We start from the raw sequence: 17,635 nt of genomic DNA on the forward strand, positions 1-17,635 counted from the left end.
TTAAAACTCAACATTGGCTGAAACACAATTATATTCTAATAACTATTTAAATCCTCCCCTGGCCTGGATGAATTAACAGAAGTAGTTTATCTCTAATACATTTGAAGGTGAATGAATGGAAAATGAAATTTATTGACCGTTTTATGAACTAAGGTCAAGTTAGGTTTGTTCTTCATTGCAGTAATCTACAATTGCAATGGGGCATAATAGATTGGGCTATTCTTGGCTCAAATACAGGAATGGGTTAGAGGATCAGTCTGTGTAATTTATTTGACTATAGGCAAAGAGAGATGCACTTGGATGAAGGCCAGTAACATAGATAAATGAAAATGAAAATCCATTTGAGAATGGCTCCAATGAGGAGCTGAAACATTGCATACTAAGTACGGGTGAATAAATTTCACACATCTGTTTTGGGGTTTGTTTGGAGCGCTGATTCCTCTTTCAGTTACTCATTTGAGAATCTTGTTGCTCTATGGATCCTTTCACACAGGTAGATTTTTGCCTGAAACGCGCTTTGACCGGCAGAATAGTGTCAATTGGCAATGGTTAGCTCCATTTACATGAAACAATTATTGAACCAAATGTGCCCCAGTGATCATTAGTGCAATCGCTCAGGAACATATAGTTCATTATTGTCAGCAGGACATCCCTGTTTACAAAGGGCAATGTGCTAACAGCAACTGAGAATTTTTAATGCCACTTAAAAGATATGCGTTTGTTGTGTGTTTGGTAACATGTTTACATAGAGGAATGATCAGGCGAATGAACGAATGTTTGTTCCGGATTGTTGGCCCTAACAATATAGTATTTTCTTATACTGTTCTAGACCGAGTTGGACACTGGCGAACATGAGAAACAATTATTGTAGTTAAATGTATTACTTGATGGTTTTAAAGGTGTATAATAATAAAGTGCTCTGAAAACGTAATCTTAAATCATAAACTGAAAGACAATGGAGAACATCAATATTTGGATTAGGGTTTCTGATGATCACGTATGAAAGGTGCTGAAAGCTTGCATTGAATATTATGACCCAAACATCTCAAAGGCCCCTTTGTTTGCACAAAAAGTTCTTGTGCATGTAAACCATCTAACAAGCAAAATACATAGTCCTGGCAAGCAATGTGGCATGCGCCTAAATACAATAATATTTGTATGAGTGTTTGGCTTCTTGTGCTTACTTAACATATTTTTATAAGCAGGTTCCTTAACTTTGCACAGCCATAATAAGCAGCATGTTTAGATTCTGTTAGGCTCCTTCATATTTCTGATTTTGTCTTTGTATTCAAGTTTGGGGGTCCCTATTGGAATTTGACTGAGGTGAGTTATTCTGGGCCATACAAGTGGTAAAAGAATGAACAGAACTCATAGAGGTCATAGTATGAGTCGTTCGCCCCATTGATGGAGGTCCAGAGACTGGTGAACCATAACCAGTGGGGCTTGAAGTAGTTTCTTCAGTCTGTTGTAGTAACCTTACTCTCTCCATCTCTATATGTGAAAGTGGAGTTCCAGGAGAACACATAGTGTTTGAAGGAATATAACAGCAGTCTCTCATAGGATGAAAAGATTCTGGTTCTGCAGGCCTCCGGCATGCATCTGGAGAGACCCTTGTGAAATGCATTTGATTGTAAGAAACATCTGAAGGTAATGATGCATGACCAATTGTCCTGGGCATTGGTGATTCTTGCACGAGATGCAGGGAGTGTGGTATGGGGTAGCTGGACCTAGATTGCTGCTCATTACAATTTATGTGGCTTGCAGAAGGGGTTGAGACCACTTGGACTGTGTATGGACAGGCCAAATGAGGGTTGTACTGTTGGGCAGCCAGCAGAGCTTGCAACAGGCGCATCATATGTTGTAATTCCTTGCTGAGCTGAGAGACTTCCTGGTTGAGATTGTTAATCTGCAATAAAGAAAAAGGACTCGTGTGTCAACAAAAAACTTGTCAAATTTCTTTATCACTTTATCACTAAAAAGTGTTTGTCATTTGGTTTATAATGCATTAACCAAAACAGGTCAAAGTGGTATTGGAAATGGAAACTAAGACCCACACAAAACTCAAGAAAGAGTCTTTCCAGAGCCAACCCTTAATAGGGTTGAAGTCGGGTTCATTGTGGATGGAGTCCTAGCTGTCAGACCACTAATGTCTGCTATTAAGGCTAATGAAATTTGATACTTATAGACTTACCATTAAAGGGAACCTGTCATCACCTTTGTGCTGCCCATACTAACGGCAGAATAAAGTAGAGACAGGTGAGTTGATTTCAGTGGTCTGTCATTTATAAGTTAAAAGTAAGTGGTTGCCGAGAACCAACATCACAATCATTGTAGTCTGGGCCTGGAAAAGAGTCACGGCCACCTGAGAAGAGTCATGGTTATTCATGAATTCCTGCCCACCTGCTGATGACTGACAGTCTTCTACCTAGTCTTCTCCCTTTCTCTCTAGGAGAGAACTGCCAATCATCAGCAGGTGGGTGAGAGAGCAGGAGATTAGGAATAACCAGGACTCTTCTCAGGTAGATTTGACTCTTTTCAAAGCCTGTTCTATAATGATTATGATGCTGGTTCTCGGCAACCACTGACTTTTAGCTCATGAGTGACACACCTCAGTGAGGTCAGCATAAAGTTGATGACAGGTTCCCTTTAATTTGAGTTAATCAATGATGTTTGCTTTCTTACCTCTTGATTTAATCTGCATATATTCTGCTTAATTTCTTCTGCTTCGGCTGCTAAAATTGGGTTGATTAAGTTTATTCCTGAGACAGATGGGCAAGAGAAGAAAAGTGACATGTTTATAAAACATCTTACCAATTTTATGTACAAAATGATAATGTATAATGTATGTATATGCAATGACTGTATCTATATCACTACAAATAAGGTGGCCCCCACACTTGTATTATCCATGCCGTTAAAGGGATAATCCTATGAAAAGTATGACTATGCAATAAATAGGGCATTGTTAATGAAATGTTACAGCAATACACATGCAATAAAAATATTGTTAGGTTTTTTATGTACATTCTATTTTCTTCTCTGGTAGCGCCCCCTGCTGTTTCTCCTGTAGCAGAAATGCTAGTCCCCCTTTTCCTGTAGTCAGTAGTGGACTGACATGCTCAGTAGCTGCTCTCTTCTTCCTCTCAGTGCCGGCATAATGATCTTATGGGGAAGCAGGCGAAGGAGCCCAGACACCTTTCATTCGTCATCCCTACTTCTAAATTCCTAATAATATATAGCTATTCCTCACTCTAGACCAATGATTGTGAACCTTTTAGAGACCGAGTGCCCAAACTGCAATCCAAAAACCCACCTATTTATCGCAAAGCGACAACACGGCAATTTAACCTGAATACTACAGTCCAAAGTACTATATCTTCCATGTACTTCATCATTTAGCTATAATATCCTGCCTACATTGAATGCGCTGCCTGTGCTGTTGATAGTGCGCCCTGCTCTGATGAATGGCAGGAAAAGTCTAAAGCATATTGGTACACCATAGACTTTTTCCAGGGTGCGGGTGCCCACAGAGAGGGCTTTGAGTGCCGCCTCTGGCACCCGTGCCATAGGTTCGCCACCATAGACAGTGGAGAAAGAAATGGAGAGATGGGCCATTGCTTACCATACCACTGTTTATTATTGGAATTGCTGCATCTGTGTGAGGGGCTGCAAGGTAGGAAGACGGGAGAAGGTTTTAATAGCTGCTAGCTCCTGGTTGCCACTGGTGCTGGACTATTACATGCGAGGAGCTGCTTCCAACCCACAAAACATGAAGCTACCAGAGCAGCTGCTCTATGCGAGGGACTATTTTTTATGCAGATGAAGAAAGGATTAACAGGTGCTAATTGCAGAGCCTTTTAGGAGATGCAGGTTCTTGATTGTCTCATGAGTTGCTGCCTGCCCACAGAAAGGGAAGAAAGTCCTCCAGAAAAGCTGTTTTAAGTTTGTGTGAGAACCTACTTGCTGAGATGATGCATTAACTTTAACTTTAAGAACAGACTGGTGCCTGACAGATCTCGTACCCCCGATCTGGTTGTCCTGGCTGGGCTCTGTTTACTCGACTGCAGCAGTGATGTCACATCAACAACACCTGACCACAGCAGCCAATCTCTGCCCTCTTCAGTGTACTGCTGAGGCCGATAATTGGCTGCAGTTGTCAAGTATTGTCAAGGTGACGTCACCCCTGCAGTCAGGGAACCAGAGCTGTAGCACGGGATCTCTCTGGTAAAGAACTATCTATTCTTTATTGCATGAAGATCACATGTGTTGGTGTCTAACGGTTTCCAAATGATAATCACCCCCTAGACAGCTGAAGATGCACATCTTTTGTTTAACCTGCATATTTTGGGTCTTTTCCTTCTCCTTGTATTGTTTCTTTAAATTTACATTCTCTCAATGCTTGCTGAGTGGATGGGCTGTTTCATGTAAAATGTAAAAACTGTGTGCTCTGAGCCAGTTAGATGTTCTTCCTTGCTTCTCCTCATCCATGCTAAAAAAAAATTGCAGTCTCTGAAACATACTGTAGTCGCATCTCCCTTCCCTGTGTTATTCATTCTTGCCAGTTGCCAGTATAACCATGGCAGTTTCAGGATCTTTAGCAAACAGTTTTTAGGGTTGCCAGGAATACCCCTTTAAGCCTCTGCTAGAGGTGTCTGGCAGAAGCTAGTCTCTCAAATGCAAAATTTATTTATGGGCAGCTTGGAGGAGAATTTGACCGACAGCAAATATGCCTACCCAGCAAAGTTCCACTTGTCTAAATGTACAATAGACTGAATTAGAAGTGGCTAAACCCACATACCCTATAGCCAATGTGGGCATCAGGTTTCTATTGTTACTCTTGAGAATTTAGTGAGCTCTATAATTCTCATCCAAACACAGGAAAATGTATTCATTATAAATTAGTAATGACGGTTGCTTATTTGTATATTTTAGGGGTAGATCTAGGACTTTCTTTTGCCTTCTCTGTGTTGTTCAGATTGTATGGAGAACGTTCCATTATCAGTGTGCTTCACTAGGTCATCAAGGTTTATTTTAGTCTTCTCAATGTGAAAATCAGGACGTACTATTCCTCTTGTGTTTTATCAGTGTTTTAACTTTTGTTCTCATTATTATGCAATGTGTGCCGGTTCAGTATAACAGAATTTGTGCACGAGACTCTTATTGAGACCTTATGGACATCTAAATATCTAATAAATATCTAGTATTGCTTAATTTTAGATAGAAGACATTCAGTAATTTAATGGCATTATCTAGCCTTCTCTTCTGCAATCCCCTGCCGATCCAGCATATATGCTTCTGCCTTTGTTTACTAGTGATTGGCTGCAGTCAGTAGCCTCAGCAGTCTGTGCCAAACCACTGTCACCACAGCTCAGCGATGGGAAACCTTGATGGCAATTGTATGTCACATGACCACTGAATGGCTGCAGCAGTCAAGTGCCGGCCTCGTATAAACTAGGACTAGGAAGGAGGACCTCCAGAGCATTTGTGCTGGATCAATGGGGGATTGCTGCTGTTTTCATTTTTTTGAAGGTTGAATAGCCCCTTTCATAAATAATCCGCCATTTCCACTGGCAGAGTAGTAAGATTTTTATGTTTCAAATGGCCACACAGATGTTAGTAGTAAAGAAGGGACTGTTCTCGTCAAACAGGTGGCAGGTGGCCACGCCCTTTCCGCCCATAACCCCGCCCACTCAGCCCATAACCCTGCCCATAACCACGCCCAAACCACACCTGAAATACCGCCCATTCAAATCCCCTTTTAGATCCGATAAGGCGTCAGTAATTAATTAGGTTGTAATATGTTTAAAAATAAAATATTAACCCCTTAAGGACTCAGCCCTATTTCACCTTAAGGACTTGGCCATTTTTTGCAAATCTGACCAGTGTCACTTTAAGTGCTGATAACTTTAAAACGCTTTGACTTACCCAGGCCGTTCTGAGATTATTTTTTCGTCACATATTGTACTTCATGACACTGCTTAAATTGGGTCAAAAAAGCTAATTTTTTTGCATAAAACAATACCATATTTACCAAAAATGTTAAAAGAAATTGCAAATTTCAAAGTTTCAGTTTCTCTACTTCTGTAATACATAGTAATACCCCCAAAAATTGTGATGACTTTACATTCCCCATATGTCTACTTCATGTTTGTAGCATTTTGGGAATGATATTTTATTTTTTGGGGATGTTACAAGGCTTAGAAGTTTAGAAGCAAATCTTGAAATTTTTAGGGACCACTACAGGTCTGAAGTTACTTTGCGAGGCTTACATAATAGAAACCGCCCAAAAATGACCCCATTCTATAAACTACACCCCTCAAGGTATTCAAAACTGATTTTACAAATTTCGTTAACCCTTTAGGTGTTGCACAAGAGTTTTTGGCAAATGGGGATGAAATTTGAGAATTTAATTTTTTTGCCTAATTTTCCATTTTAACCCATTTTTTCCACTAACAAAGCAAGGGTTAACAGCCAAAAAAGACTGTATCTTTATTGCCCTGACTCTGCCGTTTACAGAAACACCCCATATGTGGCCGTAAACTACTGTACGGGCACACAGTAGGGCGTAGAGGGAAAGGTGCGCCTTATGGTTTTTGGAAGCCAGATTTTGCTGGACTGTTTTTTTGACACCATGTCCCATTTGAAGCCCCCCCTGATGCACCCCTAGAGTAGAAACTCCATAAAAGTGACCCCATCTAAGAAACTACACCCCTCAAGGTATTCAAAATTGATTTTACAAACTTTGTTAACCCTTTAGGTGTTGCACAAGATTTAATGGAAAATAGAGATACAATTTTAAAATTTCACTTTTTTGGCAGATTTTCTATTTTAATATTTTTTTTCCAGTTACAAAGCAAGGGTTAACAGCCAAACAAAACTCATTATTTATGGCCCTGATTCTGTAGTTTACAGAAACACCCCATATGTGGTCGTAAACTGCTGTACGGGCACACGGCAGGGCGCAGAAGGAAAGGAATGCCATACGGTTTTTGGAAGGCAGATTTTGCTGGACTGTTTTTTTTTTACACCATGTCCCATTTGAAGCCCCCCTGATGCACCCCTAGAGTAGAAACTCCAAAAAAGTGACCCCATTTTAGAAACTACGGGATAGGCTGGCAGTTTTGTTGGTACTAGTTTAGGGTACATATGATTTTTGGTTGCTCTATATTACACTTTTTTGTGCGGCAAGGTAACAAGAAATAGATTTTTTGACCCTTTTTTTTTTGTTATTTACAACATTCATCTGACAGGTTAGATCATGTGGTATTTTTATAGAGCAGGTTGTCACGGATGCGGCGATACCTAATATGTATACAATTTTTTTTATTTATGTAAGTTTTACACAATGATTTCATTTTTAAAACAAAAAAAATGTTTTAGTGTCTCCATAGTCTAAGAGCCATAGTTTTTTCAGTTTTTGGGCGATTATCTTAAGTAGGGTCTCATTTTTTGTGGGATGAGATGACGGTTTGATTTGCACTATTTTGGGGTGCATATGACTTTTTGATCGCTTGCTATTACACTTTTTGTGATGTAAGATGATAAAAAATGGTACACCGTTTTTATTTAAATTTTTTTACGGTGGTCACCTGAGGGGTTAGGTCATGTGATATTTTTATAGAGCCAGTCGATACGGATGCGGCGATACCTAATATGTATACGTTTTTTTATTTATTTAAGTTTTACACAATGATTTCATTTTTGAAACAAAAAAAATCATGTTTTAGTGTTTCCATAGTCTAAGAGCCATAGTTTTTTCAGTTTTTGGGCGATTATCTTGGGTAGGGTATGATTTTTGCGGGATGAGATGACGGTTTGATTGGTACTATTTTGGCGTACATGCGACTTTTTTGATCACTTTTATTACCTTTTTTGGGAAGTAAGGTGGGCAAAATTTCAATTTCCTAATAGTTTATATTTTTTTATTTTTATGGTGTTCACCGTGCGTGGAAAGTAACATGACCGTTTTATAGATCAGGTCGTTACGGACGCGGCGATACCAAACATGTGTAGGGAATTTTATTTTTTTCATTTTTAATCAGTGATAAATGTGTTTTTTTGATTTTTACTTTTTTTTTTCACTTTTGTTTACTTTTTTTTTGACCCAGACCCACTTGGTTCTTGAAGATCCAGTGGGTCTGATGTCTGTATAATACAGTACAGTACACTATATAGTGTTTTGTACTGTATTTTACTTACACTTTGTCTGAACAGATCTCTGCCTTTAGCACTGATCTGTTCAGCACCATGGACAGCAGGATGCCTGAGACGGCGTCCTGTTGCCATGGGAACCTTCCCTGTCTGCTCAGTAGTGGTCAGAACTTCGCAGATGGGGAAGGGTAAGGAGGGGAGCTGTCTGGGGGCTCTCTCCCTCTCCATCGGGGGGCTGCAAAGGCACAGCAGCCCCCCGATGGGAGAGGGAGGGAGCTCCCTCTTACTGTTAACTTTTTCCATACAGCGGTCCGTACGGACCGCGGTATGGAAAGGGTTAAACGGCTGACATCTGCACAGATGTCAGCCGTTTATACCAGGTGTCAGCAATGTGCTGACACCCTGGTATACCCACTGGCCACCAACTAATTTTCAAGAGGAGGCGCACCTCCCGCACCGCCCCCACCGCCCACAACTCCCCCCCCCTGCACCACCCGCCTGCAAAAAATCATGCAGGGGTGCAGGGGGGGGTGCAAAATCTATATTTTAGGGACACTAAAGTTTCTGATCCCCGCGGTCAGGGACCGCAGGGATCAGAAAGCGCAGCAAACCGCAGGTCTGAATTGACCTGCGGTTTGCGGCGATCGCCGATACGGGGGGGGCGTTCTGACAGGATGCCGGCTGAATGATTTCAGCTGGCATCCCGTTCCGATTAACCCCCACGGCACCGGAATCGCGATTTAAAGTTAGGACGTACCGGTACGCCCTGCGTCCTTAAGGGGTTAAAGGGCTTCTGTCACTCCACTAAACTCATATTTTTTTTGGGGCTACTTAAATTCCTTATGCTGCGATACATCAATATATAATGCTCTTTCTAATTTTCGTTCAGTAGTTATATCAAAAAACGGACTTTTATAATATGTAAATTACCTCTCTACCAGCAAGTAGGGCGGCCATGGTTACTTAGCTTATACTTACATGCGCTGTCTGTGGCCGGCCGGTGCTCCTCCTACTGGTAAGTGAAAGGTCTGTGCGGCGCATTGCTTATAGCACAGACCTGTCACTTACCAGTAAGTGATTAAATGGCCAAAGAGAAAAGGGGAGAAGGCGCTCATAGGTGGTGGTTGACAAGATATGTTGTTATTTGTTCCTAGCCAGGGTGAGTGGTTGCCACTCACCTTGGTTAGGTTGTACTTTCGGTAGTACAGTTCTGGTGGAGGTAAAATCGTGGGGTGATGTGGGTTGGTGCAGCCAATTAACGTCCAAGTTGACCATGGGCGGGAGCCAAGCCGCCACTTTGGTGCGAATTGTGGTGTGTGGGGAGGGGGCTCGTCTGCACTGGGTTCATGCAGTGAGCGGGTGGACACAAGGCGCAATTCACAACCCAGTTGAGGATACAAAGTATTTTTTATTTTTTGATTAGCAAAGACGACGCGTTTCGGGGTACACAGACCCCTTTATCAAGTCTAAAAAGAACAACACAAAATTTTATGGTATAATATGTATAAAAATACAATTAAAAATGAAAATGAATGTAAATATATAAAAATATATATAAAAAAAAATGGACGGGTCTGTGGGTCTAAGTATAAATGGACGAATCAGTGGGTAAAATAATTTTGTTTGGTTAAAACAAAGACGAGAAAGTTGTATATGCATAAATATAAGCTTGCGTATAGAGCGTATAAAATGATATAATAATAAGGGATAAATGAATAAATACATATATGCAAACGGATGTGAATTTTCTTCAAATCTGAGCAGGTGTATGTGTATGTGGTGCTGGGTGGTTCTATTTGGTTGTATGGTCTGAGTTTCGACTAGGGATGATCAATGCATAGAAAAAGAGTTTTTTCAAAAGACAAATGTATTTCTGAATGTGTATGTGAGTATGTCAGAGATACTGTGTATGGGTCATATATTGTATAATAAGTACCTGTATCCTTGTCACCGTAGGCTAATTGGAGGTCACTCTTGTTGGAGATCCCTTATTTGGGGGGTGTATGGCGGTCCGCACTGCTGTGATGGGTGATAAAGTAATGTTTAGTAGGGTGAGTCACTCACAGTGACTCTCCCCATACCTGCCACCCATCCACGTCCCCCAGCAACTAATTCCCACCTGAACCATTAAACCAACCATGAAACATAGCCCAACCAGTAGAATTACATTCTCTCATCAACCCTTTTCTGTACAGGAACCTCTCGCTGATTCTGTCCCTCCCATCTCTATATATAAACGCCACCCTACTAAACATTACTTTATCACCCATCACAGCAGTGCGGACCGCCATACACCCCCCAAATAAGGGATCTCCAACAAGAGTGACCTCCAATTAGCCTACGGTGACAAGGATACAGGTACTTATTATACAATATATGACCCATACACAGTATCTCTGACATATTCACATACACATTCAGAAATACATTTGTCTTTTGAAAAAACTCTTTTTCTATGCATTGATCATCCCTAGTCGAAACTCAGACCATGCAACCAAATAGAACCACCCAGCACCACATACACCTGCTCAGATTTGAAGAAATTCACATCCGTTTGCATATATGTATTTATTCATTTATCCCTTATTATTATATCATTTTATACACTCTATACGCAAGCTTATATTTATGCATATACAACTTTCTCGTCTTTGTTTTAACCAAACAAAATTATTTTACCCACTGATTCGTCCATTTATACTTATGGACCCGTCCAGTAAGAGGAGCGCCTGGCAGGCCACAGACAGCGCAGGCAAGTATAATGCTTCTAAAATTGCTAAGTAATCATGGCAGCCAGGACTGCAGTAGCATCCTGGCTGCCATGGGAACCGATCGGAGCCCCAGCGATTAAACTGGGACTCCGATCGGAACTCTCCGCTGCCACCAATGATGGGGGGGTGATTTTAATTAGGGGGGGGGAGGGGAGGCCGCACTGGCCACCAATGAATTTAATACTGGGGAGGGAGGGAGGGCCGCACTGGCCACCAATGAATTTAATACTGGGGCGGGAGGGAGGGGGGCCGCACTGGCCACCAATGAATTTAATACTGGGCAGGGAGGGAGGGGGGGCCGCACTGGCCACCAATACATTTTTAAACTGGGGAGGGAGGGGGTCTGGCCCCCTGCTGCCTGGCAGCACCTGATCTCTTACAGGGGGCTATGATACGCACAATTAACCCCTCAGGTGCGGCACCTGAGGGGTTAATTGTGCGGATCACAGCCCCCTGTAAGAGATCAGGTGCTGCCAGGCAGCAGGGGGCCGTTATGTCCACAGTTCTCAGTATATTCTAACTTAAAACGTCCCCATCACTATGGGAACGCCTCTGTGTTAGAATATACTGTCGGATCTGAGTTTTCACAATCTAACTCAAATCCAATGGTATATTCTAACATAGAGGCGTTCCCATGGTGATGGGGACACTTCAATTTAAAATATACCATCGGCACACACGCACGGACAACAGCCCTGAGCACGAACACAGGGCTTTTATTAGTATACTGTAGATTACGGATTCTATATACGCTCTATACGTATAAAGTTTGTCTCTTCTTGAAATCAACGTGTCGCCGAGTGTTATGTCCAATTGATTAAAAAGACTAGCAATAGGGGAGTTAATAATGGCGACATGGGATACGTCGGGTATGGGTGTGTTATCTGGGCTAATGATTCTGCAAACGATGTGTAACAGCGTGTTTAGGTTGTAATAATATTCAACGCTGCCCGAGATGAAGAACTCCAAAGGCGCGTTGGCCGCTAACGGTTGTACCTCTACATAAAACGATTTTTCAGTACTTGTTTGCTTGGCGGTATTTGAAAGATATCCAACTCTGATTTGGCATACTCGGCAGATGTGTCGTGTACAAAAGCCATAGCTGTTAATTAGAAGATGTCGCTCGGTGAATGGCTTCTTGTTTTCTGGTGGCGACATCTTTTAATCGGCTCTACTTTATTCATAAAAGGGGGTAGGACGACGCAGTCACAACCGCGTTTTGTTTTCAGCGTTTCTCTTCGAATTTGCACAACACCGGAGCCCTCCTGCCCTTGGGTCTTTTTATTTGATCCATAACGGCGGTCAACGCCGTAGCGACAACATCTTTAGCGATATTCCTGGCGGCTGTTTTTACAAGTTCCACACCTTTCTTGAATAGGGGATCGACTCGCCGGAACAATCCACGAAATAACCTGGCGAGACCAGAACCGTGCATGAATTCTGCGCCGTGAAAGCCGTCCAAACCACAACCGGCTTGCGCTATGTAATAATGCGTATAAGTGTCCGGATCGCCGTACACTCTCTCGGACAACATTTTAATGTGTCGTCACCGTGCGAGGTCTAAAGTGTAATCGCACGATAGTTTTCCTGTATTTGAATTTAACGGGTTTAGCTTGATCCATGAGTATCGATATTGTAATGGTATCAAAGTGTTGTTTGCAGAGAGGTATATAGTCCGGCCTGTTATACTTTTGCGTGACTATTTTCCGCTTATCTCCACAGTTCTTAAAAGCTGTACGTAACTATCGCCAACAAGTTGATGCTGAATGATATCAGTATAAACAAAGATCATATAAAATCCAGCTTTAAAATCAGGATTCATTTTTCTCTTTATAGGTAAAGAATCTGTAACGGTCACGTCCACACACACACACACACACACACACACACACGGGGGGAGGATAGTGACCACTGCGCTCCACCCTCACCCCTGGCCCTGCCTACTTGCCACACGAGTCCTGATGACAGGGGACAACTGGACGGCAGTCCCTAACTTAGGATACGTGCGGGAAGGACAGACAAGACAAATAACGGATAGTGAACGGACCGGGTCAAAACCAAGAGGGCAACGCAGTACAGAGGGATAAGCAAAGAATGGTCAGGAGAAGCCGGGGTCAAATACCAGGAGAGTAGAGAAGTGCAACAGGAGTCCGCAAAGAATAGTCAGGTGGAAGCCGAGGTCAAAACACCAGGAGGGATGCGCAGTACAGGAGGAGCAGGCAAAGGATCGTCAGGGAACAGGATCAGGTAAGTATACAGGTATCCAACAAATCACCAGGAACCTAAATTAACAGGCAACCTGTGGCCAGCAGGCTGCCTGTTAAATACTAGTTAGCTGGGGTCATGTGACGTGGCCAGCGTCACATGACCCGCACCAGGAAGTACAGCTGAGCACCGAGTGCCCAGCTCGGTGCTCAGACCTCGCCTGGTTGCTGGGGGAACTGGCCCCTATCACCAAGATGACGAGGACGCTGTGCGCGTCCTCGCTCCTGCACAGTAATGGGACGCCGGCGGCGCTGAGGAGAGCGAGCGCCCCCGCGTCTTGTGACAGAATCGCTCCCTTTTGTTAAAAATAAATCATCATCCACGAAATGTTCTAAAACAGGCAAGCCAGATTAGTTTATAGCACAAAACTATGTGCCCCGCATCTGTGCCCTGAAGCCCCAATATATTGCCTAACTTTTCACCAGGCATAAACTGTATAAGCTCGATTTCGTTACATAAACGGTTCCACCTCATCAAAAGACGTGTACGACACTGAACATAACTCATCGCTAATACCATCATTAACCGAACACCCCGCGGGAAAAGACAGGTGATGAATAAGCCTGAACTTGCCCGGCTCTTTCTTAGGAACCAGCCCCAGAGGGGAAACCCACAAATCCCACAAAGGACATTCAACAAACGGGCCCACTATCCTACCCGCAGCCACCTCTTTTTCAATCTTCTCCGCAACCACCTCAGGCCGTCGCAAGGCAGAAGCTAGATTGCGAGCAGCGACCTCCACCTGAACTGACACACACGGGATCACAAACCTGTCCCTAAAACCCCTCAACAACAACTCCGCAGCCTCCCTATTTGGGTATGTCTTTAGCCACGGTACCATCTCTTCCACCTTCATGGGAGTCGCCCCCTTTGTGCGCAGCCTCAAATCCTCTGCTTTTTCCGCGTTTAAAACACCGCGACAAGCTGTGGGACCCCCCGCAACCTGAACATTCGTGCTTGAACCTGCAATCGGCGAGGTATCTTCCAGTAACCTTCGTTATACTGCCAACAGCACCCCTTCCTATTCCCGCTAGTGAACTCTGACGCCGAGGAACCCCCGGCCCCAGACCGAAAGGGCTGGCTTACACCCTTTGGAGCCGACATGAGCCACATCCATAGGCCGATGTCCTTGTGGTCCCACCTGATACTCGATCGCACCACTTTTCTCTGTCTAAACTGCTCGTCATACCGGAGCCATGCTACCCCACCATACGTCCTATACGCTTCCCCAATCGCATCCATATAACAAAATAAGGCAGAACAATTCTCCGGCGCCTTCTCACCCACCACACTCGCAAAGATCGCGAAAGCCTGAAGCCAGTTCAAAAATGTCCACAGAATCAACCTATACCGCCGCCTCTCCTCCTCCTCCTTTCTGCTTTCATCCGGCTTCCCCGTTTCCAAATTAAACTTTTCCAACGGAAGCAACGAGAATATCTCAACATACTCGTCCTTCCAAATTCTTTCCCTGACCTCAACCTTCAAATGCGCCCCCAAAACAACCATAAACCTCCGCTTTCGTCGAGTCCGCCATCCTGACGTTCTCCCCCGCCCTGACTCTGTTACCCCCACACGCCGCCGTCTCCCCCGCCAAAGCACCCGCCGTGACAGTCAGCGTGTTCTCAACGGCATCCGCAATAGCACACACTCCCCTGCCCACCACTGGCGCAGGCGCCCACACCGCCGCCGGGGACGCCCTAGCACCCGAACCCAAGCGCGCCATCAGTGATAGCATACCCGACATAAACTCCCGGGCTAAACCGTCAGACCCAGACAGTCCCCCCAAGTTACCCCCCGATCCCGACCCGACACAGGTCTGTCGCTGACACAAAGATCGCTCACCTGGCTGTCCCTGGGGTGTCCTCCCAGCTGCCGCCGACCGCCCTGTAAGTCCTCCCGTCCACGGTCCGCTCTGCGCTGATGGTGTAGAAGGACCGGCACCCGCCGAATCCTCAAGGCCGCCGTCCGTCTCCCCTACATCTTGACTCACTTCACCTTCTTCCAAGGCCCGGTAGTCCTCCAGCATCCTCCAGGCCTGGTTGCAACTCACAGTTGACAAAGCAGCTAGGCCCACCTCCAGATGGCCGCCGACCTTGCACACCCCCACCTTCTTCAAACATCTCCTCAATCACGGGCTCCTTGGCCTGCAAACCGACAGCCGCATCCATCTCCGGCACCGCTGTCATCCCCCCATGCTGCACTGTGGGAGGGGCCAAGTCTGAGTCCACAGCCAGCGCTTGAAAATAATCTTGGCCTGCAGTACCGACTCCGTCCACCGGCTGTTCCCCGCTTCGTGCTCCCTCGCCAAACAGATGACGACTGCCACCAGCCAGAGGATGCAGGTCGCGACGCGACTCGCTCCCTCAGCGCAGCTGCGCTCCCAGGAAGGCCCCCACCGACCACAGATGAGGCCGCACGCTCCACCGCTCTCCCGGACCGGACACTACACACAGGCTGCGCAGGTAAAGTCCGTCCGCCGGCTCGCTCCCCACCAGAATGCGCTGGAGGGGGGGACACCGCACTGGAACTCATCCCCCTTCGCAGCGCTGAAGATGAAGGACGCGGGACAGCGCGTCCTTCTCCCATTGGTGCCCGGCGCTGCGCAGGATTCCTCCCGCTGCGCCGGCAGGGGTTAACCCTGGGGGTCGCCTCTGGGCACAAGCTCTCAGGTGGCACCGATCTCCTGGCCCTAGTTCTAACTGCAGGTGCCGCTGGGGGCCCAGCCGGACCCGCTAAAGCCACCCGCAAACAATCCTGCAGCCATGCCTGACCATGACGGTCTGCTGCTGCCCTCACTGCCAATAATAAATCTTCCACAGATGCCATGCTGCGACTGACCTGCAATCGTGACAGAAAACACTGAACGTCGGTAGGAGGTGTCTCCTCCCCCAGGATTATATACTGACCGCGAATACCTAGTCCAACCCCTATCTTACCAGATACATTAACCCCTTACTGCCTTCAACTTCTCCCTAAGTCAGGCTACACTGCGCCCCGCTCCGTTGCTCTCATTATCGCTTAATTTCTTTATAGCCTTGCACCATCTTTTCAGTATATTTCTTTGTCGCTCTCTAAGGATGTTGAGAGCGATCTTGCCAATAGCGGATATCAAATCATTACTGGCGCTGCGTAATATTAATTTTCGCACCATCGGTTTTGTCTTGACCAATGCTTTTAAAAGATCCCAATTACGTTGGATCCTGTTCGACATCTTTACAGACGCGGCGACGCTACCAAGAATAACCTTCAAGATGAGAAATATGTCATTTTAGAGTTTCATTTTGCACACATAACCGCCGGGAGATCTGGCAGGAACAAACCGGTTTTTAGCCGTAGTTCCTTGGGCGTGTTGGATCTTAAATCTACGAGTAAATAACCGTAAGGTGCGTGTGAAGCATCTTCAAAAGCTTCTAAAAAGAAACGTGCTTTACCGGGGTACATTTGCCAAGCCAATGTAATAACTTGTAATTTATCATGCGGGTTCTTAAAAAGGACCATGTATTTAGTGTTTAAATTTATGGTCCTGCTTTTCTTGCCCTGACAAAAAAACTTTTTGAACGAGATACATGATGCTCAAATTTCTGTGGTGCACGTATTTGGTGAAAGAGTTTTGTATTTCAAGATTTTTTCACAAGCCGCCTCCATAAGATCATAGATGACTGCCAAATTTACCTTGTCCTGTAGGAATAGGTCATCGTCTGTAAAATTTTGCGGTAATCCCTTGATAAACCTGATATTTGTAAACAAACGGGTTAGCTCGTCGTACAATTTCTGCCAACATGCATAAAACCAAATGACATTTTCAGGTTTGTGCGACATTAGTGTATCCACTTGTATTAACAACCGTTTTACAAAAAAACTCTTTCTGGAATTTGAGGGCCCTGCTAAAATACAAGAAAGCGGGTTGCCATGTTTAATATCCGAGAGGTAACGTTGTAAAGTCCGTCGTCAGTCGACTCTTTGTGTAGACGCACTTTTGCATTTTACGTAGCGGTCTTGTCTCTATGAACCGATGCTTCCTATTTCTGAAAATGCTGTTTTGCTTTATACCTGTTGTTTTCTGCGTCTCGGGATTGGGACTGTGCGAGTAATCCAACACAAGTTCTTTTAAACTGCCAAAATTAACAAGTCGGGCGTTAGCGACGTTGAGAGTTATACCCTCAACCTTTAATACGGTGGCGGGTTCCAGTCGCCGTCTCTACTTACGATTATGATGTCTGTGTCGTGATAAAGACGACGTTCTTGCAATCTGTCTAGGAGGTTGTATAATTCGAGTCTGGCGTATGCAGTTGTAAAACAGGCTATAAAAATGTTTGTGTTTATGTTGAGCGCGTAGCGCTCTTTTACATAATGCCGATTGACTACGGTCATCTCGGCATCGAATACATTTTGCTTAAATCACGTACGCCTTTAATTTTTATTAAACATAATTACGTAACGAAGCAAAT

The 17,635-nt window shown here is 44.5% G+C and overlaps 1 protein-coding gene across 1 annotated transcript in view; it reads right to left on the reverse strand.

Moving 5' to 3' along the window:
• Nucleotides 1-1,174: 1,174 nt before the first annotated feature.
• KCNH4 (potassium voltage-gated channel subfamily H member 4) overlaps nt 1,175-17,635 on the reverse strand; it is a 195,547-nt gene continuing 179,086 nt past the window's right edge. Inside the window, exons 15-16 of the mRNA XM_040435762.1 lie at nt 2,683-2,759; nt 1,175-1,906 (exon numbers count right to left, since the gene is read on the reverse strand). Coding sequence (XP_040291696.1) covers nt 1,289-1,906; nt 2,683-2,759 — 695 coding nt within the window. The 3' untranslated portion in view covers nt 1,175-1,288. The remainder of the gene's footprint in view (nt 1,907-2,682; nt 2,760-17,635) is intronic.

The sequence above is a fragment of the Bufo bufo genome, chromosome 6, assembly GCF_905171765.1.
Source record: "Bufo bufo chromosome 6, aBufBuf1.1, whole genome shotgun sequence".
NCBI classification, from domain to species: domain Eukaryota; kingdom Metazoa; phylum Chordata; class Amphibia; order Anura; family Bufonidae; genus Bufo; species Bufo bufo.